Source organism: Hypanus sabinus, chromosome 19 (assembly GCF_030144855.1).
Source record: "Hypanus sabinus isolate sHypSab1 chromosome 19, sHypSab1.hap1, whole genome shotgun sequence".
Classification (NCBI taxonomy): domain Eukaryota; kingdom Metazoa; phylum Chordata; class Chondrichthyes; order Myliobatiformes; family Dasyatidae; genus Hypanus; species Hypanus sabinus.
Window position 1 is genome coordinate 50,856,213 of NC_082724.1, and position 26,197 is coordinate 50,882,409.

The window sequence follows — 26,197 nt, forward strand, 5'->3', positions numbered from 1 at the left end:
ATCAGTGACGAACATGGTGAAAGGTTTCTCTAGGACATTATGGTCATAGAAAAATTGGTATCAGCGCAACTGGAATCCATCAGTCACAGACAAGAGAAAATCTGCAGATGCTGTAAATTCAAGCAACACACACAGAATGCTGGAGGAACTCAGCAGACCAGGCAGCGTCTATGGATAAGAGAATAGTGGATGTTTCAGGCTGAGACCCTTCAGCAGGACACTGAAACGTCCACTGTACTCTCTTCCATAGATGCTGCCTGGCCTGCTAAGTTCTTCCAGCATTTTGTGTGTGTTCTTTGGAATCCATCAATGCTGGCTGATAATTGTTGGAGACTTGAACAGAAGTCTCAGACATTGAGTACAAACAAAAATCTTCAACATTTTTAGGTTAGTTGAATTATTGCAAATCATGTGTACCGTTATGCAATTAAACACATTATATTCAATAAAAACTATTTTTTTATTTCTCCAAATTCCTGTGTGATACAAGTAGTCTGAAATTATATTTGTGTTCAGCTTCAGGCAGTCCATCATACCCACAAAATAGAAATTCAGAGAAAGCTATACTTTCAAAAACAATGTTGTCCAGTATAATGGAAGCCAGCCTTTGCAAAATGGTGAACAGTTCTGAAAGGTTTCTAGTGATTGGATGTTACTGATCACATTATCATAAGTCCTACTGACATTCCACTGACTGTCCGTCCAATTTGTTTCTTACAGATAGGACCTGCCTCAGGGACAGATAAGGTGAAAAAGGGTGGATCCTACATGTGCCACAAGGTAACTTTTGAGCATTGTAAAACACAATGACATAACACAAAGGACTGAAAGTTCAGTGACCACACAACAGCTCAGTGAGCACTAGAGACAGAACTGAAAGACAGGTAAATGTTTCATGAAAGAGCTTTAAATCAGAATCAAGTTTATTATCACCAATATATGTCGTAAAATTTTGGACGCAGTGGTACAGTGAATACATAAAATATACTATAAATTATAATAAAAATATACATGTAGTGGCCACTTTATTAGGTACACCTGCGCATTAATGCAAATATCTAATCAGCCAATCATGAGGCAGCAACTAAATGTACAAAAGCATTCAAACATGTTCAAAAGATTCAGTTGTTATTCAGATCTAACATTGGAATGGGGAACAAATGTGATTTAAGCAACTGTGACCGGAGAATGATTATTGGTGCCAAATGGGGTAATTTGGATACTGCCTTTTTGAGGCATTAGCGGCGGACCACTCAATCTACTTAGAGAATTTCATACAGCTCGAGGAGAAGAGTTTAAAAAAGGAGCATTTCACGGTGCTCACTGCATTAGCGGTGGACCAATCAATTCACAGAGAGTAAGAGAGCTTCGCACAGGTTGGGTAGCAGTGTTTAAAATAAAGAAGCATTTTGCGGGGTTCTGCGCATTAACAGCGGACCAATCGATTCACAATTCATTAGCAGGAGCAAATAAAAGTAAAGCAGGGTCAAAGCAAAGTGACTATTGTGTGAGTGGACCAGTGTCGGAGTGGGACCTTGAGGCTTTGGCAAGGAGACACAGGTAGTAGCAGGTAAGGTTTTTGCAGTGGTTGAATAAAAAGTCACTAAATTACAACTAATTAAATAAAGTAGGGATGATGCAGGATCAGGTGATTTGCTGTAGCTGCATGATGTGGGAGCTGATGGGCCCCATTGTGGTTCCTGGTGACTACATCTGCAGCAAATGTTGGCTGCTCAAGAAATTCAGGCTCAAAGTTGGTGACCTGGAATCTGAGCTTCAGACACTGGGGCACATCAGGGAGGGGGAGAGTTACCGGGATTCTCTGTTTCAGGAGGTAGTCACACCCATTAGATTAGCTGGCTCAAATTCAGTCTGTGGTCAGGGACAAGAAGATGTGACTGCGAGTGAGGCGGGTAGTGGGATCCAGGAGACAGTGCTGGAGGAGCCTCAGCCCTTGAGCTTGTCCATCATGTCTGAGATCTTTGCTCCCTGTGTGGATGAGAGTGGGGGCTGTAGGAAGGATGAGCAACCTAACTGTGGCACTGTGGTTCAGGGAGCCATTCAAGAGGGGGAGAGAAGAGAAATGTAGTGGTAATTGGGGATAGTATAGTCAGGGGAATAGACAGAGTATCTGTTGCAAGGATAGAGCGTCCCGAGCGTTGCCACCTGGTGCTCGGGTTCAGAACATCTTACCTACCTGCAGAGGGATTTGCAGTGGGAGGCAACAGATCCAGTTGTCGTGGTCCATGTGGATACCAACAACATAGGTAGAATGAGAAAAGAGGTTCTGCTGAGGGAATTTGAGTAGCTAGGGGCTAAATTGAAAAGCAGAACCAAAAAGGTGGTAATTTCTAGATTACTACTTGAGCCACCTGCAAATTGGCATCGGGTCAAGAAGATTAGAGAGTTAAATGCATGGCTCAAGGATTGGTGTGGGAGAAGTGGGTTTGAATTCATGGGGAATTGGCACTAGTATTGGGGAAGGAGGGAGCTATACCAACGGGACAAGCACCAGCTGAACTGTGATGGGACCTGGATCCTAGCGAATTGCACAACTAGGGCTGTGGATAGGGCTTTAAACTAAATAGTAGGGGTGTGGGTTCAAAAGATTGGAGAAGTATGGATAAAGATAAGGTAAAAGCAAAAGGGAAAATAGTGGAATGAAGAAAAGTCAAGCGCAAAAGAGAAAAAGATTGCACGATTTTAAAAGCACAATGAGTGTAAAGGCATGTTATCTGAATGCCCGTAATATTCAAAATAAGATCATTGAACTTGTGGCACAAATCAGTACAAAGGGTATGATTTAGTGGCCATTATGGAAATGTAGTTGCAGGGTGGAGAGGATTGGGAATTAAATATCCAAGGACATCAGGCAATACGAAGGATAAGCAGAAAGGTAAGGGAAGTGGAGAAGCGGCTCTTAATTAAGGATGAGATCAGGACGATAGTGAGAGCTGATATAAGATCTAGGGAGCAAAATGTTGAATCCATCTGGTAGAGATTGGAATAGTAAAGGGAAAAATCACTGGTGGGAGTTGTCTATCAGCCACCCAATAATAACATTACAGCGGCACAGGCAATAAAAAGAGAAATATCTGAGGCATTTAAGAATGGGGCAGCAGTTATAGTGGGGGACTTTAACTTGCACATGGATTGGGTGAATCAAAACGGTCAAGGCAGCCTTGAGGAGAACTTCATAGAATGCATCCGTGATAGCTTTCTTGAACAGCATGTTACCTACAAGGGAATGTGCTATCTTAGATCTGGTCCTGTGCAATGAGACAGGTATAATTAGTGATCTTGTAGTTAGGGATCCTCTTGGAAAGAGTGATCACAGTATGATTGAGTTTCTGAAACAAATGGAGGGTGCAATAGTTCGATCAAAAACTGGTGTATTATGCCTAAACAATGAAGACTACAATGGGATGAGGAAGGATATGGCTAGTGTAGACTAGGAACACAGGCTATATGGTGGGGTGGTTGAGGAACAGTGGAAGACTCTCGAAGAGATTTTTCACGGTGCTCAACAAAAGTATATTCCAGTTAAAAGCAAGCACAGTAAGTGTGAGGAGAGCAAGCCTTGGATAACTAAAAGCTCATGTGTACAAAGTCACCAAGAGTAGTGGGAAACTGGAAGATAGGAAAACTTTAAAAAGCAGCAAAGAAACACTAAGCGAGCAATAAAGAAAGGGAGGCTGGATTATGAAAATAAACTAGCACAAAATATAAAACTGATAGTATAAGTTTTTATAATTATATAAAGCGGAAAAGGATGGCTAAAGTGAACATAGGTCCCTTGGAGGATGAGAAGGGGGAATTGATATTGGGTAATGAGGAAATGGCAGAGGCTTTGAATGACTATTTTGTGTTGGTCTTCAGGGTGGAGGACAAGTCTAGCATGCCAAAGAGAGATGTTATGGATGCGATGGGAGGTGTGAACCTCAATACAATAGCTATCACTAAAGAGGTAACTTGTGAGCTTGAAGTTAGGTAAGTTCCCAGGTCCTGATGGTATGCATCCCAGGGTACTGAAAGAAATGGCTGAAGTTATAGAAGAGGCTTTGGTGATAACTTACCAAAATTTTCTGGACTCTGGGCAGGTCCTGGTGAATTGGAAGATGGCAAATTTCATGCCACTGTTCAAAAAAGGATGTAGGCAAAAGGCAGATCACTATAAGCCAGTTAGTTTAACATCTGTAGTTGGGAAGATGCTTGAAACTATCATTAAAGAAGAAATAACGAAAGAATCAGATCCTTCAGGCAGATACAGCATGGATTCAGCAAAGGCAGGTCCTGTTTGACAAACTTACTGGAGTTCTTTGAGGATATTATGATTACAGTTGATAGAGGGGAACAGATGGACGTTATTTACTTGGATTTCCAGAATGCATTCAATAAGGTGCCGCATAAATGACTTATCCATAAGGATGCGTAGAATTGGGGGTGATGTATTAGTATGGATAGAGGATTGGTTAATTAAACAAAAGCAGAAAGTTGTTGTTACTCTGGTTGGTAATCAGTGGTGAGCTGTGTACCACAGGTATTGGTATTGGTCCCGCAACTGTTCATGATATACATTAATGATCTAGAAGAGGGCACCTAGTGTAGTATATCTAAATTTGCTGATGGTACTAAATTGAGTGGAAAAGCAGATTGTGCAGAAGATACGGAGAGTCTGCAGAGAGATATAGATAGGGTAAGTGAGTGGGCGAGCGTCTGGCAGATGGAGTACAATGTTGGTAAATGTGAGGTCATCCACTTTGGAACGAAAAATGGAAGAGCAGATTATTATTTAAATGGTAAAAAAATTGCTGCATGCTGCTGTGTAGAGGGACTTGGGAATGCTTGTGCATAAATCACAAAAGGCTGGTTTGCAAATGCAGCAGGCTATCAAGAAGGCAAATGGGATACTGGCCTTCATTGCTAGAGGGATTGAATTTAAGAGCAGAAAGGTCATGCTGCAACTGTACTGGTGAGGCTACATCTGGAATACTGCATGCAGTTCTGGTCTTATTTGAGGAAGGATATACTGGCTTTGGAGGCAGTGCAGAGGAGGTTTATCAGGTTGATTCCAGAGATGAGGAGGTTAGCCTATGAGAAGAGATTGAGTCGCCTGGGATGGTGCTCACTGGAATTCAGAAGAATGAGAGATCTTATAGAAACATAAAATTAAGAAAGGGGTAGATAAGCCAGAGGCAGGGAAGTTTTTTCCACTGGTAGATGAGACTAATACTTGGGGACATAGCCTCAAGATTCAGGGGAGTAGATTTAGGACAGAGATGAGGAGGAACAGCTTTTCCCAGAGGGTGGTGAATATGTGGAATTTTCTACTCAATGAAGCAGTGGAGGCTACCTCAGTACATATACTTTAGACATGGTTGGATAATTTTTGCATAGCAGGAGAATTAAGGGTTTTGGTGGAAAGGCAGGTAGGTGGAGATGAGTCCATTGCCAGATTAGCCATGATCTTATTAAATGGCAGAGCAGGCTTGATGGGCCAGATGGCCTACTCCTGCGACTATTTCTTATGTTCTTATCCCATTTTGAAGATGTCCTTGGTGATGGGAAGGCTGGTGATCGTGATAAGACTGACTGAGTTTACAACTTGCTGCAGATTTTTCCGATCCTGTGCAATGGTCCCTCTACACTAGACGATGATGCAACTAGTTAGAAATGTACTGCAAGCACATCACTACAAGGAATTTTCAGAACAAAGAAAACACCTCCGGGATGTCTCTCAAACTGTTCTTAAAAAATGTTAACATCTTTACTGACATGGAAAACCCTGGTTCACGAAGGAGTATTTGGGAAGGTACCAAGCACCTTGAGTTTCTAAGATGAAAACAAGTGGAGGCCATGAGTAAATAGCAAAAGTTGCAAGCAATATTCATTAAGCAAAATCTGTCTCGGCTGTGGCAGACTTTGTGCATCCTGCTTAAGACTCATAGCAAGCTCAAAACTCATGAAATTGAGTTGATGCAAACCATCTTTGACTTCAAATGACTGCCAAAAAAAGGAAGCTTGATAGATTCTGCAGAGTGCTTGAGGAGGTAAGAGGTAAACTGATAACTTGCAGCCAACCTCAGTCATACTGTGATGTTGATGTGGTTGGTCTATGATGACTTCCCCAACTAAATAAGATGCGAACAATGCATCTTATTTGAGTTGATAAATAATCATGTTTTGTTTATGATTTTCAGACACCATTTTAGAGGCATTATGAATCGGACTCAGCATTATTATCACCATCTTATATGATGTGAAATTTGTGTTTTTCTTGGCAACAACAGTAAAGTACCAAGACATAAAATTACAATAAATTACAAAATAAATAGTGCGAAGAAATTTAGTGAAAACTAGAATTTCAATGAGCATAAACATATTTTTGTCCTTAGTTTAAAAAAATATTGTTTCAATAGATGAAAGTATTAAATGTAAATCAGAATGCATCATACAAGAGGTGTACAAGTTAATGAGAGGCATTGATCGTGTGGATAGTGAGAGGCTTTCTCTCAGGGCTGAAATGTCTAGCACGAGAGGGCGTAGTTTTAAGGTGCTTGGAAGTAGGTACAGAGGAGATGTCAGGAGTTAAGTTTTTTACGCAGGGAGTGGTGAGTGTGTGGAATGAGCTGCCGACGGCGGTGGTAGAGGTGGAAACGATAGGGTCTTTTAAGAGATTCCTGGATGGATACATGGAGCTTAGAAAAATAGAGGGCTATGGGTAAGCCTAGGTAGTTCAAAGGTAAGGACATGTTCAGCACAGCTTTGTGGGCTGAAGGGCCTGAATTGTTCTGTAGGTTTTCTATGTTTCTAATGCTCTCCACAATTCATCCGTAGAAATTTGCCTGTATTTAGTGATATACCAATCTTATCAAACCCTTATGAAATATAGCCACTGGTGTACCCACTTGATAATTGCATCAGTATGTTGGGCCCAGCGCAGTTCTTTAGAGAAATTCAATTGACCCACATAAACTGATGGAACCTGGTTAGAGAACTGACCAAATGAGTGAAAGAAAGGATTCTCAGGAGAAGCCAGAGAGTGGGTTGCCTCTGAATGCAGCCCGGTGACTAGTGGAATGCCACAGAGATTGGTGCTGGGTCTGTTGTTGTTTGTCATCTATATCAATGACCTGGATGATAATGTGGTAAACTGAATTAGCAAATTTCATAATGATACCAAGATCGAGGTGTAGTGGACAGCAAGGAAGTCTATCAAAGCTTGCAGTGGGATCTGGACCAGTTGGAAAAATGGGCTGAAAAATGGCAGATGAAATTTAGTGCATACAAGTGTGAGGTGCTACATGTTGGGAGAACAAACCAGGGTACGATTTACACAGTGAACGGTTGGACAACGAGGAGTGCCGTAGAACAGAGGGATCTGGGAGTACAGGTCCATAATGCTTTGAAAGTGGCGTTATGAGTGGATGGAGTTCTAAAGATAGCTTTTGGCACATTGGCTTTCATAAATCAGCATATTGAGTATAGGAAATGGGATGTTATGTTGAAATTGTATTCAATATTGGAGTGGTCAAATTTGGAGTATTGTGTGCAGTTCTGGTCACCTACCTATAGGAAAGATACAAATAAAATTGAAGAGTACAGAGAAAATTTATATGGATTTACTCAGGACAGGGAAAGGGGATAGGCAGCCAGTGCAGGCTACCAGTGTGGCTGTTCCCCTCAATAACAAGTATACTGCTTTAGATACTGGTGAGGGGGATGTGGGGATGACTTTTCAGAGGAAAGCCAGAGCGGTCAAGTCTCAGGCATTGAGTCTGGCTTTGTGACTGAGAAGGGAAGTGAGGGGAGAAGAAGTGAGCAGTGGTGATATGGGAATTATTGGTTAGGGGAACAGACAGGAGGTTCTGTGGATAGGAACGAGATTCCTGGCTAGTATGTCATCTCCTAGGTGCCAAGGTCAGGGACATCTCAGATTGCGTCCCTAAATTGAGCAGCCAGAGGTCATAGTCCACATCAGTATCATTGATTTATGCCGGAAGGATGACTAAGTCCTGCAAAGTGATTTCAAGGAGTTAGGTGCTAAGTTAAAAATGATAGGAATTCTAGGGTTATGATCTCAGGATTGCTTCACATGCCACGTGCTAGCCAGAAAAAGGAAGAAAATACAGTTTAACACATGGTTAAAGAGATGGCGCAGGAGGGATTGTTCCACATTTTTGAATCATTGGACTGTCCCCTATACAGGTGTAACCCCCTGGGTCGCCTCAGGCTCGCTCAGCTCGTTCTCGTCTAGGGGGAGCAGCCTTCGGCCCCGCCAAACTGGGTAATCAGCTGGTGCGGATGCTGTGTGATGTCCCCGCCTCGCCCAAAAACAGACAGTACACCATAAGCGATTAAATGAGTACAATTTATAAAGGTTACTATAACTAAGTGATTAATAATGATACAGTATATATGAAGAGAAAAAATAAAGAAAAGTCGCCAAACTTATCAAAGTCCAAACCACTTTGTGCACAACTGTTGGAGCTCAATTACTGAAGTCTTCTGGCCACCATTCGATCCCCTCCGAACTCCTCGACTCGCAGCTCAGGACCCTCCGAGTGGTCAACCAAGCACATCTAGCTTCATCCCCCCCTCCTCGGAGTACCTCCTGGCCTCAGACCCCCGCTTGGGGTCCGTTCCTCGCCCAGCTTACAGCATTGCGTCCTCTCTCGCGACCCCCTCGTGCCGATCTGCCCAAAAGCCCGTCAACAAAAGCTTACAGACTCAGAAGAAAGAACATTAATCCCCATTTGGTTTACAAAGGAATATAATTCTCCCAGCACTCTCTCGCAACAAAGAAACATTCCTGCTTTTAACAAAACAAAGAAACCCTTTCCCAAAAGTAACAAAGAAAAAAAGAAGAAACCCCCTTTACACTGGTGAAATGATTTGCACCTGAACCAGAGGGGGACAAATGACCTTGTAGGAAGGTTTGCTAGCCCAGTTCTGGGAGGTTTAAACTAGTGTTGCATGGGGGTGTGAACCAGAGTGTGAGGTCAGATGGTGGACTGGTTGTGGGGAAGATGCTGTAAAGCCTACATACAAAGACAGGAATCAAAACATTGAACATGGGAAGATATTCTGAGTTGTGAAAATTTCAATGTAAATATTGTAGAAAAGGTGGATGAGCTTAAGGCATGGATCAGCACATAGAATTATGCACATTGTAGTCATTAGTGCATTAGTGAGTCTTGGCTGCAGGAGCAACAGGATTGGCAGGTCAGTGTTCTGGGGTTCAATTGCTTTACACGTGATAGAACAAGTAAGATTAAAGGGGAAGGTGTGGCATTACTAGTCAGGAAAAATGTCACTGCAGTACTCAATCAGGATAGATTGCAGTGCTTGTCTACCTTGGCTATCTGGATGGAACTGAGGGATGAATGGGATTATATTATAGACCACCCAATAGTTAGTGAGATGTAGAGGAGCACATTTGTGGAGATAGCCAGACAGTTGCAAGGAAAAAAAGGTGGTGATAATAGGTGGTTTTTAACTTTCCCCATATTGACTGGGACTCACATACTGTAAAAGGGCTGGATAGGATAGAGTTTGTCAAGTGTGTTCACCGAAGTTTCCTTAATCAATATATAGAGATTCCAACTACAGAGTGCCATACTGGATCTCCTATTAGGGAACAAGACAGGACAAGTGACAGAAGTGTTGTAGAGGTACACTTTGGACCTGGTGATCATAATATCATTAGTTTCAAAATAATTATGGAGAAGAATAGGCCTGGTCCTCAGATTGAGATTCTAAAGTGGAGTTAGTCAATCTTGATGGCATCGGAAAGGATCTGGCAAGTGTAGATTGGGATAGGTTGTTTTCTGGCAACGGTGTGCTTGATAAATGGGAGGCCTTCAAAAGTGAAATATAGAGCGAGTAAGGTGTTTGCATGTTTCTGTCATAATAAAAAGTAAGACTAACAGGTTTAGAGAATTTTTGTCTTTGAGAGCTATTTAGGCCCTGGTTAAGAAGGAGGAGGTTCACAGGCAGCGAGGAGCAAATGAAAATCTTGGGTATAAGAAATCCAAGAGAACACAAGAGAGAAGTCAGGAGAGCTAAAAGAAGGTATGAGGTTACATTAGCAAACAAGATGAAGGAAAATCTGAAGAGCTTTTACAGATATGTTAAGAGCAAAAGGATAGCAAGGGACAAAATATGTCCTCTTGAAGATCAATGTGGTCATCTCTGTATGGAGGCAAAAGAGCTGGGGAGATCTTAAATGAATTTTTTATGCATCTGTATTTATTGGGATGTGGGCTCCAATTCTTTATAACTAGGGCAATCCAGCTATGAGGTCATTGACTGTATACAGATTACAGAGGAGTAGGAAGTGCCTTCTGTCTTGAAGCAAATTAGGGTGGATAAATCCCCAGGGATAGACAAGGTTTTCCTCTGGCCCTTGTGGGAGGCTAGTGCAGAATTGCAGGCCCTACCTGAGGTATTGAAACATTCTTAGCCACAGGTGAGGTGCCAAAGATCTGGTAGACAGCTTAATGTTGTTCCATTGTTTAAGAAAGGCTCTATGAATAAGCCAGGAAATTAGGCCGATGAGCCTGACATCAATTGTGAGTAAGTTATAGGAAGGTATTCTAATGGCCTGTATTGTTAAATATTTGAACAGTCAGGGACTGATTAGGGATAGACAATTTGAGTTTGTGCATGGTAGGTCATGTCTAACCAATTTTATAGACTTTTTCAATAAGGTTACCAGGAAAGTTGATGAAGGAAAGGCAGTGGATGTTCTCAACGTGGACTTTAGCATGGGAAGTTGGTCAAGAAGGTTCCATTACTTGGCATTCAGGATGAGGTAGTAAATTCAATTAGACATTACCTTTGCAAGAGAAGCTGGAGAATTGTAGTAAATGTTTGCCCTTCTAACTGGACACCTGTGACTAGTGGTGTACCATGGGGATCAGTGCTAGGGCCACTGTTGTCTGTAATCTGTATCAATGATCTGGATGATAATCAGCAAATTTGTGGGTGACACCAAGACTAGGTATATAGTAGACAATGAGAAAGGCAATCAAAGTTTGCAGTCAGAGCAGCTGGAAAAATGAGCTGGAAAATGGCAGGTGGAATTTAATGCAGGTAACTGTGAAGGATTGCACTTTGTGAGGACGAACCAGGGTAGGACCTACATAGTGGACAGTAGGGCACTAAAGACTACGGTTGAACGGAGAGTGAGAAATATAGATTCATAATTCCTTAAAAGTGGCATTGATACACAGGATCGTGAAGAGAGCTTCTGGCAACTTGGCATTCATAAATCAAAGTACTGAGTACAGGAATTGGGATAATGTTGAAAGTGTATGAGACATTGGAGTGAGGCCTAATTTGGTGTATTGTGTGCAATTGTGGTCACCTACCATACCTGCAGGAAAGATGCAAACTAAGATTGAAAATGAACAGAGAAAATTTACAAGGATGTTGTCAGGACTGGAGTTTTATAGAGAAAGCTTGAATAAGTTAATGCTTTATTCTCCGGAGCGTATGGCAATGAGGAGACATTTGATAGAAGTACTGTATACAAAATTACAGCAAGCTTTTGTTAATGTCAGCAAGCTTTTTCCACTGAGGTTGGGTGAGACTTAAACTAGAAGTCATAGGTTTAGGGTGAAAGGCAAAATATTTAATGGAATCTGAGGAGTATTTCACTCACAAGGTGGTGCAAATCTAGAATGAGCTGTCAGGTGAATGTAGATTCAATTTGAATATATGAGAGAAACTTGGTTAAGTATATAGATGGGAGGGGAATGGAGTCCAGATACAGGGAGATGGGAATAGGCAGAATAACAGTTTGATATGGACTCAATGGGCTGGAGGGCCTGCTTATGTACTGTAGTGCTCCATGACTCTATGATGTTGTTGGGACATGAGGACCTGAGTTTTAGGGAAAGGTTTAATAGGTTAGTACTTTTTTCCCGGAGCATAGGAGAATGAGGGGAGATTTGATATAAGTATATAAAACTCTAAGGGGTATACATAGGGTAAATGCAAGTGGACTATTTCCACTGAGGTTGGGTGAGAGTTGCTTTTTTGGATGATTGAGCTAGTAAATAATCACCTTTCACTTGTGAATGAGTAGATACAAGCCACTTTATCTGAAAGCCTGTGATTCTGAGGCAGCCCCTCGCTGTGTTGCCGTTCTGCTCTTCTACCACAATGAACTGTATTTTAATCAACACTATATTTAGAGTTACTGTTTTCACACATTACTGTTCACTGGCTGACTTAGTTCAGTTGCAGTCTCAATCTAATAAACACTTTTCTTTTCAGCCTTAAGACATCATTTCCACAGCTTTCCACAATGAGCCATAAACATTGGGCAGCTCTACCTGCGATAACACCTCCCGACATTTGTCTTAGCATGTGATTCAGCGGTGGCTGTGGGGGACAAACAAGCCTTCAGATGGAGTCAGAATTTCTGTCTGGATACTACTAATTTTGCATGAACCTTTCAGACCTTTTCAGAACCTTTATTGTGTACAGATTTGGTCATCTACCTACAGGAAAGATATAATCAAAGTTGATAGAGTGCAGACAAAACTTACAAGGATATTGCCAGGACTGGAGGACCTGAGTTATAAGGAGATTGAATAGGTTGAACCACAGAAGCATAGAACACTACACTACAGCACTTCAGCCCTCCATGTTGTGCCAACCCATATGATCCTTAAAAAAAAGTACTAAACCCACAATACCCCATAACCCTCTATTTTTCTTTCATCCATGCGCTTGTCCAAGAGGCTCTTAAATACCCTTAATGTTTTAGCCTCCACCACCATCCCTGGCAAGTCATTCCAGGCACTCATAACCCTCTGAGTAAAAAACTTACCCCTGATGTCTCCCCTAAACTTCCCTCCCTTCATTTCATATGCCCTCTGGTGTGTGTTATTGGTGCCCTAGGAAACAGGTACTGACTATCCACCCTATCTATGCCTCTCATAATCTTGTAGACCTCTATCAAGTCCCCTCTCATTCTTCTACGCTCCAAAGAGAAAAGTCCTTGCTCTGCTAACCTTGCTTCATATGACTTGTTCTCCAAACCAGGCAACATCCTGGTAAATCTCCTCTGCACCCTCTCCATAGCTTCCACATCCTTCCTATAATGAGGTGACCAGAATTGAACACAATACTCTTAAGTGCGGTCTCACCAGAGATTTGTAGAGTTGCAACATGACCTGTCTACTCTTGAACTCAATCCCCCTGTTAATGAAGCCTAGCATCCCATAGGCCTTCTTAACTACCCTATCAAACTGAGCAGCGACCTTGAGGGATGTATGGATTTGAACCCCAAGGTCCCTTTGTTCATCCACACTCCTAAGTACCTGACCATTAATTCTGTACTCAGTCTTCTGGCTTGTCCTTCCAAAATGCATCACCTCACACTTGTCCGGATTGAACTCCATCTGCCATTTTTCTGCCCAACTCTACAGCCTGTCTATATCCTCTTGTAACCTTTGACAACCTACAGCTCCATCCACAACTCCTCCAATATTAGAAACATAGAAAATAGGTGAAGGAGTAGGCCATTTAGCCCTTCAAGCCTGCACCGCCATTCAGTATGATCTTGGCTGATCATCCAACTCAGAACCCTGTACCTGCTTTCTCTCCATCTTCGTGTCATCCGCAAACTTACTCACCCATCCTTCCGCCTCTACATCCAGGTCATTTATAAAAAGATTGTATTTGAGATTGTATTCTTTAGAATGTAGAAGATTGAGAGTAGATTTGAATGAGGTTATTAAAATTATGAGGGGTATAGATGGGGTAAATGCAAGCAGGCTTTTTCCACTGAGGCTGGATGGGACTACAACTAGAAGTGATGGGTTAAGGATGGAAGGTGAGAAGTTTAAGGGGAACATATGGGAAACTTCTTCACACAGAAAATTGTGAGTGTGTGGAATGAGCTGCTAGCACAGTGAGCTTGATTTCAACTTTTAAGAGAAGTTATAGGTACATAGATAGTAGGGATATGAAGGGTTGTGGTCCTGGTGCAGGTAGATGGGAGTAGGCAGTTTGGTATAGAATAAATGAGCTGAAGAGCCTGTTTCTGTGCTGCACTTTTCTGTGACTCTGTGACTCCAGAATGACCAGTTCACTCAGCCCCTCAACCTCAAAGTAAATGATTCAGTTTGACCTTCAAGTTGAGAATGACTAGTTCACTTGAACACACGACCTAGGATGATCAGGTCACTTGGGCTCTTGACCTTAGAGTGACAGGTTAACTTAATTTTCTACAATAGTAAGTTGACTGACCTTTCAGACACCTTTCATGACTAATCCACTCCAAATCACAACGTCAGTCACTAATTCAGTTGGGCCTTTGACATTAAAGTGACCAGTTCACTTGGACTCTTGACCTCAGAATGTCTGGTTCACTCAGATACTAGACTTCAGAGTAACCAGTTCGCTTGACATCTTAACCACAAAATTACCATGTTAATTTAGACTTATGATATCAAAATGACCAGTTTACTCAGACTTTTGACCTTAGTGTGACCATGACAAATGAACTCTTGACCACTGAGCGACTCGTTCAGAATCTCAATCAGTGTGATTTGTTCACCCGAAGTCTTGATCACAAAGTGGCCAGTTCACTTGGACATCAGATCTTCACCTCAGACTGACGAGTTCACTCACGACTTTACACCTCAAGATGACCATTTAATTCACTCTTCAGTCCTGGGAGTGGCCATGTCAGTCCTGGAAATTACCAGATCATTTGCTTTTCATTCCAAAGAATGACTCATAGAGAGTGAGCAGTTCAATTCAAACTTGTTTCCCCAATGATTCTTCACTGGCCTCGTAACTATTATTGTCCAGCTCACTTATTAATCTCATCTGATGCTCTTGCTGCTACTATTGAAATAATGTCCCCATAACTCAGTACCATTTAAATTATGACAAAAAGATACAAACATTCCATTAAGAACAGTGTGTACGTGATCAGTAATTCAATATAATTTTAAATTGCTGTACATTTTAACCTTTTACATCTTTGAAAGCCTATGCAATATAATGGTATGCTTTCTAATTGAAATACTCATATTTTAAGTTATATTCCCAAACTTATAACTAACTACTGTCAATGTCCTTGAGTGTCATTAGGTACATCAATTGATATGAAAAGCTCAAGGGATTGATTATTTTTATCCACAAGTGTAATTTGGATTGTAAATTAAATCTGAAAATGCAACAGTCTTATTTTTGGATATCAACAAATGATAAAGGTAATTAAATTGGTTTGGAAGAAAGATTAAAAATAGGGGATAGATGATCTTTTACGGCCTATAATCCTGTGTTCCAAGCCTGCATCAGGCAATCAAAGGCAAACTGCTGGCTTTGCAGAATGAGTTTTTTTTATGAAAAGCAATTTAAATCTGTTGGAAATTTAGACTGCAGTATGAGTCTCGTGTGGGGAAGGCACTAAAATCTTGTTGGCTTAAGTTAAGAATGCAGGTTTATCTAGAATTCACTTGTGATTCAACCCAAGCAGTGTTGTAGCATCAGCTATATTAGCAAAGAGAAAAGCGAAACAGTTATCCACAGGAAAGGAAGAGGATAAATACTTTTAAAGTCAATGTAACCAATGCCTTGCCCTGTTTCATGTGCCACATCAGTACAATGTAGTGAGCAGTCACCTGCCCATTCTTGCACCCAATATTACCGCTGATGTTCAGCCTTTTGGAGACAAAGGCCAAGAAATTGTAATGTACTAATTCTCCCGTGCCATAATCACAAAAAATAATATTCATGTCATAAGCTACAATTAATTAAGTGGTACAAAATAGTGTGCCAATCTGGATGAATGAATTAAGATAGGCAATTTGTCTTCCACATCTGTGATTTTCTTGCAATATTATTTATTTTTCCTGATTTACACAAATAAGACTGCACTCGATTATAATTCAAATTCTAATGTTCAATGAAAATATTAAAACAGTTTACATTTTTATAGAGATACACACACAAATGCTTATGGATTTTATAAGAAAGTTTACCTATTTCAGTACTATATTTTTATGAGGTGGACACAAAAGAAACAAATGAGGTTAAATTATTTGCATCTTTATTTATAAAATACCTTACACTCTGAAAGCCTTGGCATCTATTTTTCAATGCACATGGAGCCCAAGGGATTGGACACAATGAGTCGGACCTTGCAGGTGGAAACTTGCTTAAAGCTCACCCTTCAACAGTGTCCTGTTATCGTGGGTATGGAGGAAATGTTGGACAATGGACTAGTCATGCTGAAGACGAGGACTTTGGGACCCGGACTGAAATTGGAAGATGTAATGTATCGTGTATATTTTAACCCTTCCAGGTTGCCATCAAGCATCCCCATGTTTTACATACAGAATGTATGATGTTGTGCCCATCACTGAATCGTGGCTGAAGGATGGTTATAGTTGGGAGCTAAATGTCCAAGGTTACACATTATATCGGAGGGATAGGAAAGTAGGCAGAGGGGGTGGTGTGGCTCTACTGATAAAGAATGGCATCAAATCAGCAGAAAGATGTGACATAGGATCGGAAGATTTTGAATCCTTGTGGGTTGAGTTAAGAAACTGCAAAGGTAAAAGGACATTGATGGCAGTTATATACAGGTCTTATGATAATGTGGGAGGGAATTCTGGGTAGATGACTTATATGTAAAATAAACAGCAGCACATTTTTGTTCCTTACTTCTCCATCTATCATGTCTGTTATTCACGGCCACCCATCTTCCCAGTACCACAACCGTAACGCCTGTAACTAGGTGACAAGTTCTCGCATGTTATTTATTGTTTGTCCTGTCCAGCAAGAAAAGTCTATGTGCAATGGTGGCAGTCTACCACTGTATAAAAGAAGGTGCTGCACACCATGAGAAAACTGCCACAGCAAGTGTGGAGAGCGAAGAACCCGAGGGCAAAGAACGAGAACAAGACAATTACATAAAACAAATGAGAGAGAGAGAGAGATAAGACTGATTAATCTATCTGGAATGTGATTGTGTTTGAAAATGGTGACAATGTTTGGAGGTATGATTAAATGACAAAGCAATGAATTTCATCTGCTGGAAAATTTGAATATTTTGCACTAGGAAATCAACTTTCAGATATTGTGTTCAAACTTTTCTGTCTGTGACAGATGTAAAAACATTTAATTTATTATGCAATCTATTGCAACTTGCCAAGCCTGGCAATAAGTCTTATGAGTACATCGTTCAATTCTTAAAGGGCCACTATTCACCTAAACTTTTGATTATTGCTGAGAAGTTGAGGTTTCATAAAAGGAATCGAGAGAAAGGCAAGTCTACTTTACAGGTTGTGGTGGTACTGAAGCACTCATCTGAATACTGTGATTTAGGGCAGTCGCTGAATGACACATTATGTGATAGACTCATAAATGGTCTGCATAGTGAGGCAATTCAGAAACATTTGCTTACAGAAGACAGACTACCATTACAGAAGGCAAATGAGATTAGTACATCTATGGCCATGGCAGCTAAAGAAGCACACCTATTAAGCACATCTTCCCTAATTCATAAAGTTTCTACTGACTTCAAGAATAAGGCAACTATTGGCAATCAATGTTACTGTTGTGGCAAAATTGGGCATTCAGCAAAAGAACAGTGGTATAAGGAATGCTAGTATTGCCAGATCTATGGTAAAAAGGGACATACTGAACATGCCCAAGAAAGAAAAAGATGTTGTCAGGCAAAAACACTGTAAGAAAGAAAAATAACTTTTGGAAAAACACAAAAAGCATGTGAATAAGATGGAGCATACCGAGGACAGACTGATTGACTCAATCTGTGGTTGAAGAAGCTTCGCATGTTTGTCTGTTTTAGGACACAAAGACGTCTTTTGGGTGACTCCATGGTTGGATACAGCCACGGGTGCTGTAGTATCACTGGTGTCAGAGACAGTTTACAAGGAGAAATTTCAGCATCTCACCCCAGAAAGAGCAAGGCTGACTAATGAGGTTGTGGGGAGTAGTATCTGTTAGTGCAGATTGATAATGAGAAAGAAATTTCCACTGTGCATTGTTAAAGGTAGTTATCCAGCACTTCTCGGCCACTTGCAGTTGAAGCAGCTCAAATTCAAATGGCACATTGTGCACTTGATTGGTGGGAGCACTGGTCTACAAGAAGAAACATGCAAAAGTATTCAATGAAGAATTGAAAGTGGATGCATAACAACATCAAGAACATTTGATTGTGATGGCAGAGATAAAGACTTGCATGACAGATGGAAGATGAGACTACAAGGAAAAGCACTTTAAAAGAGAGCTTGGCGATGGCAACTGTGTTGGTGAGTGTAAGCAATGTGATTCCTATACTGAAAAGAAAGCAGTATGGTTTTCTGCTGGCCCCGTTAATCAATCAGAAGCAATAGAGCTGACGGGCATTGATGATAAAAGTGCTATTGGAGGATCTGTGAAGGGCAAAGAGGTGGAGGAAGTGATCAGAAACTCTTAAGAAGGCGTAGAATGCAATGGTGTTACCCAAGCAGAGGTATCTACTGTTTATGCATCAGAAGCTGACAAAGGTGTTCCCCAGGAAGAAGGCTTGGGGGACTTCAGTGAGCCCTTCAACTTGGAGAAAAGTGTACCTGGACTAGCATTGATGATTGAAGAGGTGCTAGGTGAAGGATCAGTGTAATCCAGCCAGTTAAGTCAGTGGTTTTCAAGTAAGTTAAGTAGACCAGGCAGTCACTCCAGTAGACCACGGTCTACCCCACATGAAGAACTTGAGACTTGCAGAGGATCCCAATACCTGTTTCACAGCTTGGAAACTACTTTGCTCCCATTTCATCATGAGAAGATAATAAGGAGATCAATAAAGAAGATTGATATTAGAAACACTGTGAAAAGCAAATGTGGATGTGAAACCACTGTTGTCCATTCTCACTGCCAACAAGAAGAGTTCACAAACTGGAGTGCTTTTGTCGGTGGAAGAGGTAGAGGCAGAACTGAAAGGTCTCAAAATGGAATTTGAGAGGTAACTTGCCACTCCGTTCATGGTGGAACATTTGGAACAGACTCTAATTGTGTCATCCGGTCCTAAACAAATAGTAAAAAGAGACACAGATATAACTGTATTCACCAAGCTAGTTAACAGCATGAAGGCTGTTAGAACCTTGCCTTTGCACTTTAAACCCCCTGAAATTCTACTGCCCCTTGTAATGCGGCCTCCATCCCCAGATATTCTAGGTGACCTGCTTGGCAGTCCAAATCATCATACACCAGTCCTTTATTAGCAAGGCCATTCGTCTTCCATCAGCTTTGCTTTCTGAGGTGCTCCATACTGACAATGCAGTACCCAAGCTGGGATCTATACATACATCACCGAGAGTTAAAGTGGCCTTGGCGTCATCCCCAGGTTGTTGGTACCCTCACAGAAACGGGCGGCCTCCAGACGGATTGAATCTTTAGTTTATTCACTGAACCTCAGCACATGAGGCAGAATAATCCCTAGGTTTATAGAGCCAATCTATCCTCTTCCCCTAGTTTAGAAAAAAATGTTTTTTGTTGTTGGTTGAATTTGATGATTACTCCATGGAATGTTAATAGTTCAGCAGCTGGGCTGTGTTTAGGAAACAGTAGAAATCGGTAAAGTGTGGGGTGGGGGGGGGGAGGATACGTTATGTACACATGTTATTTTGACCCATACTGGTTGCTGTCAAGCTTCTCTGCATGTTAGTACTGGATGTGATGTGAGAAGGTTTTCTGGGTAGATGACTTACAAGCAAAATAAAAAGCAGAACATTTATTCCTCACCTCTCCATCCCCACAGCTGCCTGGTTTCCCAGTACTATAAACAGAGGAGGAAGAGGCTTAGTGGTTGCAGGAGATAGGAGAAGATCATTCGCCAGTGAATTAGTAGTGGATAAGCATTTGGGAGGAAAAAGAGCAGAGAGCAGTGGGAAGCTCCAGATCACAGGAACTTCCCAGCCAAGTTATCCATAGCTGTTAGCAGTGCCCAGCTGTATTAACTATTATGCACAAATGATTTCACAATGTGATGTACAAGTCATGGCCAGCAGACAGAAGCCACATCTATTTTCCATGGGAAGTGCTCCTGCACCAAGATTTTTAATTATACCATTCTGCAGTACACAAAGCCACTGCACTATGTGATACAATTTCTGGACCAAATCCTAACAGGTCCTGTATGCCTGGAATAAAACATAGCTTAGAAAGGAGCCTGGATCTTAGATTACCAACTTGAAGAAAGAAATAAACAACAGCACACTTGCAAAATCATCCACAAAGCAAATACAGAAAACAGAAAGCAGACAAGTGCAGAAGCAAAAGACAAATCATTAGTATTATGTTTATTTATTTAAAGATACAGCGTGGAACAGGCCCTTCCAGCATGTTCTGTGCTGTATCGCTAAATAAATAAAGATGTGGAAGGCTAGTTTGAAATAACAAAGATAGATCCTTGTTCATCTTTCCAGATTGGGACAAAAGTCCCTCCATTTTTGTGACAACTAATTCATTCACTCTGTTATAAAGATCATACCCTATGATAATAGCAAGAACAAGTACGGAATTGATCACCCAATAACTTGATCAACATTCATCCCTCATTACACAGAAGTATAAGCTTTCTTGTCAGCCTGAACCAATCTGGCCACTCTCCTCTGACCTCTTATTAACAATACATTTTCACCCACAGAACTGCCACACGCTGCATTTTTTCTTACACCATTCTCTGTAAACTTTAAAGACAGTTGTGCATGGAAACCCCAGGAGATCTACAGTTTCTGAGATACTCAAACCATCCTGTCTGACGCCAACAATTACTCAATGGTCGGAGTCACTTAGATCACATTTCTTCCCCCTTCTGATGGTAGGTCTGAACAACAACTGAACCTCTTGACCATGTCTGCATGATTTTTATGTATTCTGTTGCTGCCACATGATTGGCTGATGAGATATTTGTATTTGTGCCTAATAAAGTGGACGCCAATTGTAGTCACAGTGTTCACCCAGGACTCACTGAGGACAGTAAACTTTATTACAGCCTTGGTTCAAATTTGGATTGGAGAGCTGAATTTCAGAATGACATGACAATAACTGCTCTTGACTTTAATGCAGATGTTCTCAACCTGGGGTTCTTCCTTAATGGTATTTGTCCATGGCATAAAAATGTTTGGGAACCCCTGTTTTAAAGCATCATCTGATGGAATGAGGCATCAAGAAGACACGATAGAAGTAAATCTCTAAAATAGGTTATGGTAAACAAGGAAAACAAGGGGGAAAATTCACCACAGACTGGAATCAGACTTTGCACAGAAAATAGATAGAGTAAATAGAGTCCACTCCAACCATGATCTCAACCCATGGATACTGTGACAAAGTCACAAAGCCCAACTTCATTCAGCTGCCTCGTAAATGATCTTTGTTCCGGGGGGGGGGGGGGGTCTGAAGTGGGGATGATCACTGATACTTTAACTGGGCTCCCAAATGCAAGGCTAAGAGTATTACACAGAGGTAGACTCAGGATAAAGTATGAATGTGTCACCATGTCTACTCGCCCAGGTGGATGCTAATGACCCCATGTCACTAATTTGAACAAGAGCATCAGAATTATCCCTAAGAACCTGGCCAAAATTCAACAATCAGTTCTGAAATAGATCATCGGGCCCATTATCACAACTTTGTTTATGGGGCTTTCTGTTCACAAGTTGACTGTTGTGTTATCACAGTGAATTGTCACAGAAGTTCTTTATTGATTTAAAACATCTTTTGAGGTCCTAAAAGATCTTTCTTCTTTCACCCAGTGCACCATTGCCAACAGTGTTCTGTTTCTAGGATATCTGAAGGGTAAAATTATTTTGTTGTGAGTTCACCAGAAACAGGCCAGACTGAAACAATTGAGTGTTTCACTCGAAAAGTGTTTTCTTTCTTTTTCAGTGTATAATTCCAGCAAATACTTGGAAAATCTAAGCAGTGCCAAACTTCTAGGGATTTAAATGTCACATTAGCACAAAGTGGAACTCTTACAGCGGAGTATAGCTTAATTAATGATCTAATTTTCAGCAATTATCTTCATGCTGTTAGGGTGCAGTGAAGTGTGTTGGTTTTGGCTTCAAGCTTTAACCGAAAAGAAAATCCCACTGAAGTTTGCTTTTATTTTAAATGCACTACATCAGGCCAGTTTCAGATAGAAGTCTATTTGTAGCCTAATCATGATAAGAGTGTGTTGGAAAAACCTGACAGGAAACCAAATGTTCAGCTGCGAAAAAGAGACATCGTTACCGGCTGATGTTTTTCCACACAGAACTATTCAAATTAGATTTAAAGTAATTGGTCATTTAGATTCTTTCCATTACATTTGTTTATGCCCTTTGACATTTAGCCTGATAGATTGGTAAGCCATGGTAGCTGGAAGGATCTTACAGCATTATTCAGTGAAGGTAGTAAAATAATAGTCAATGTGCATTTACGTTGGTTCATTGTTTCAAAAATGAAACTATTTTAATGTGTTAGCTAAAAATACAATTTGCATTATAAATAGGAAAGCGCTGCTGAAGTTATTTTCAAAGAAAAGCTGTGAATTTTCTATATTTAGTTCTACAGGCTGAGACAGCATTTATCCCTTTGAAGGCCTCAACACCAGAAAACCAGTAGTCTCCTTTTTCTTCAGGCCATACCATTGATGAAAGCATTCAGAGGAAGATCGAACACCAACATGTCTTAGTGGCTTAGGATTTCCAGAAGTTAAAATTAAGATTTTATTGGAATGTATATTTAAATACTATTTCATTATTAGAATACAGTGTAAATTTTCCCAATATGTATTCTGCCTTTTCAGTTATCTGGCTGTTGGGGGCATCTACTGATTGTGCCAACTGCATCTTGTTTTGAACACAAACACATACACAAAGTTATAATGTGTTTTATACAGTGAACTTTTTGAATAATATAAGCATGAATTAAAGAATGATTTTTTGTGAAAAAAGTTACATAAATAATGATTCAGCATTTATATAAGTAATCATCAGATGATTATCTTTAGCTAAATATAAAGTCCACAATTTTCTGGCCATATCTCATTGTATAAATGGTATTATCTCTATTCTAGTGTCTCTAGTCAAGTTTATTGTTATATGTAAAAGTAAGCACAGGTGCAATGAAAAACTTAATTACTGCAACATTCACAAGAGAAATATATACATAATGTTTATAATGAAGGACATAATTGGGAAGATAGGAAACAAAGTGTATTTTAGTGTAAAATAATATAGTGTTGCTAAACTGTAGTGAATAGGGTTTTGCTGGGAGGTGCAAGAACTAAATGGGCAAAGGTAAGTAGTATTCTTGAACCAGGTGGTGTGGGATCTTTGATGCTAACTATTGCCATCTTGAGGCAGCACCTCCTGATGATGGGGAGGGATGTGCCAATGATGTATTGGACAGAATCCATTGTTCTCTGCAGCTTGTTATGTTCTTGTGTATTTGAATTGTCATACCAGACCATACAACCAATCAAGATACTTTCAACAGGACAACTGTAAAAGTTTGTTTGAGTGTTTGGTGACATGCCAAACCTCCTTAACTTCCTAAGAAAGTACGGACGTTGGCACACTCACTTTGATTGCATCAATGTGCTGAGCCCAGGACAAATCAAACAGTATGTCCAGGAAATTAAAGCTGCTGACTCAGTTAGACTGCTGCATGTTCACCTTCCTTCCCAAACTTGTAGTCAATAATCAGCTCTTTAGTTTTGCTGATGTTGAGCAAGAGGTTGTTGTCACTCAACTAGGTGACATATCTTGCTCCAGTAAGCTAACTCATCACTGCCTGTGATTTGTCCAACAATGGGAGTGTCATCGGTGAATTTGAAGATGGCATTGGAGATGTACTTAGCCACATAGTCATGGTATGTTGAGAGTGGAGCAAGGAACCAAACACACAGCCTTAAGGCATATATATGTTGAAGATCAGTGAGGAGAGATGTTGTTAACAATCCTCACTGACTGAGATCTACCAATGGTGTCTAAGCTTGATCATGAATTTAGCTGGGATGAAGGATGGTTAATTTTTTAGATGTTGATCACTGAACTGTAGTCAATGAACAGAGTCTGTAGTTCTGCCTAAAACACAATATAGGAACTGCAAGAAGGCTATCTCCCACAAGGAGAAGCACACTGTCAAAACCAGGGATAGGTACCAAATATTTTATCACTAGCTCCCTACAATTAGAACATAGTAACAGCACAGCTGAAGAATATGCTCTTTGATCCATAATAGCTGTGCTGACCATGATGCTAAGTTAAAATAAACCTATCTGTGAACATGGCTCATATCCCTCCAGTCCCTACATATTCATGTGCTTGTCTAAATACTTAAGGTCTCTCACATGTCTGCTTCCAACACCATTCCAGCAGCAAATTCCAGGCAACTTACACCACACATCTCTTCTAAACTTTCCCCTTTCACCTTAAAGCTATGCCCCCTCATATTTGATGATTCTATCCTGAGAAAAAGACTCTTACTCTATCTATGTTAAACTATCTGACTATAAACCTCTATCAGTTCTCCCCTCTGCCTCTGAGGTAAAAATCTAAATTTGTCCAATCTCTCCTTATAACTCATACTTCCTAATCCAGGCAGCATCCTGGTGAACCTCTTTTGCATGCTCTCCTAAGCATTGTTGTCAGTTCTGTAATTGGGTGACCAGAACTGCATGCAGTACTTCAATGCAGTTTCAATCTGTGTTCCTGACTCTTATGGTCAATGTCCTAGTGTTAGTTCAAGGTTTTCTCCAAGTGGCTGTGGTCAAAAGGCCATTTATGTGAGCCATCACATTCAATGCAAGAGATTCTGCAGATGCTGGAAATCCAGAGTAATCTACATAAAATGCTGGAGGAACTCAGCAGGTCAGGCAGCATCTGATGGAAGTCTTGGCCCAAAACATCGGCTCTTTATTTCTCTCCAGAGATGCTGTCTGAGCCAGTGAGTTTGTCCATTCACTCAACTCTTGTTTTGGTCATGGTGGCACTGCATCTGACCTTGGTTCCTTGCTCCTTAATACTTTCTAATAAAAATTCATCACTTTTGGTCCTTAAATCTCAATTCACAACTCCCCCTCTACCCCACCCCCGCACCTAAACTGAATTGCTTTATCAAGACAAACAGTTTCACGGTTCCAGATATCCTCTATACTACAATTGAGGGGCATAATTAATTTAATCCATCATGGCTTACAGCAGTTAAGAAGTTGTGTGAGTTCAGCTCTTTACTCAGGTCTCCACATGCCTCTAGCAGCACAACAATTTAGATTCAGAGGGTGAAATTAGCAGGAAGCATTACAGAAACATAGCCTCTATTCTCTTGAATGTTGAAAATTAAGGGATAGTACAATTGAGCCATTTATAATTTGATTGGGTGGATACAGAGAAACTACTTCTTCTGATAATGGGATCAAGAACAAGGAAAAATTGTTAAAATCAGAGCCTGGCCATTTAGGAAAGAAATTACAAACTGTTTCTCTCACAATGAATAATATAATCCTGAACTCCCCCTCCTGTAAAAGCTTCAGGACGTCACTTGGAATTTACAGACGTGTGATTAGTGGGTATTGTTAGGAAGCAGCTGAAGCAGGTAAAAGGACTAGAAATCCAGACCAGCTGTAATCAGCTTAACTGTAAAGCAACTTGGATTGTCTCACTGTGTTCCTATATTCCTATCAAACAGTGGTTCCAAAATTCCATTTTTCATCTCTCTCTACAATCAGCTTCAACTTCATAATCACAATTTTCAGGGTTATGCATTCTATAAATTCTACAATTTTAGCAAAAGTACACAGAACTACAGGTTCACGTCTGCAAAGACAGCACGGTAAGTTAATAAGAGCTTTTAAAATTAAACTGGAAGCACAGAATGCATAATCAGAGAGGTTATGTAAAACCTTTACAAATCAATGCAAAGACGACAGCTGGAGTTCTGTGTCCAATTCTGGGCACAGATTCAAACTAATTGGTAAAAGAACCGGAGTTTTTGTTTAAACAAATGGTGCTGTTATGATCTGGTATGCACAGACTAAAAATCTGAAGGATCCATTGGTGAATTTTTGAGGAGCTAGCTAAACAGGAGCTTCATGTCTTGACAAGAGTAGGAGTGAATCACAGATGTACACTCACAGTGCACAAAATCCATCATTTATCCATCTCTAATGTTCTGATTC

The 26,197-nt window shown here is 40.6% G+C and overlaps 2 protein-coding genes across 8 annotated transcripts in view; one reads left to right on the top strand and one right to left on the bottom strand.

Moving 5' to 3' along the window:
• The window catches only part of sumf1 (sulfatase modifying factor 1), a 187,806-nt gene that overhangs the window by 160,174 nt on the left and 1,435 nt on the right, over positions 1 to 26,197 (top strand). For 2 of the 3 annotated variants that reach the window (XM_059944389.1, XM_059944391.1), the window contains one exon: positions 721 to 780. In XM_059944389.1, coding sequence (XP_059800372.1) covers positions 721 to 780 — 60 coding nt within the window. Of the gene's footprint in view, positions 1 to 720; positions 781 to 22,579 lie in introns of all 3 variants that reach the window. The other variant, XM_059944392.1, reaches the window with a different exon arrangement.
• Positions 1 to 26,197, bottom strand: part of setmar (SET domain and mariner transposase fusion gene) — a 180,158-nt gene that overhangs the window by 108,865 nt on the left and 45,096 nt on the right. The gene's annotated exons all lie outside the window — the stretch shown is intronic.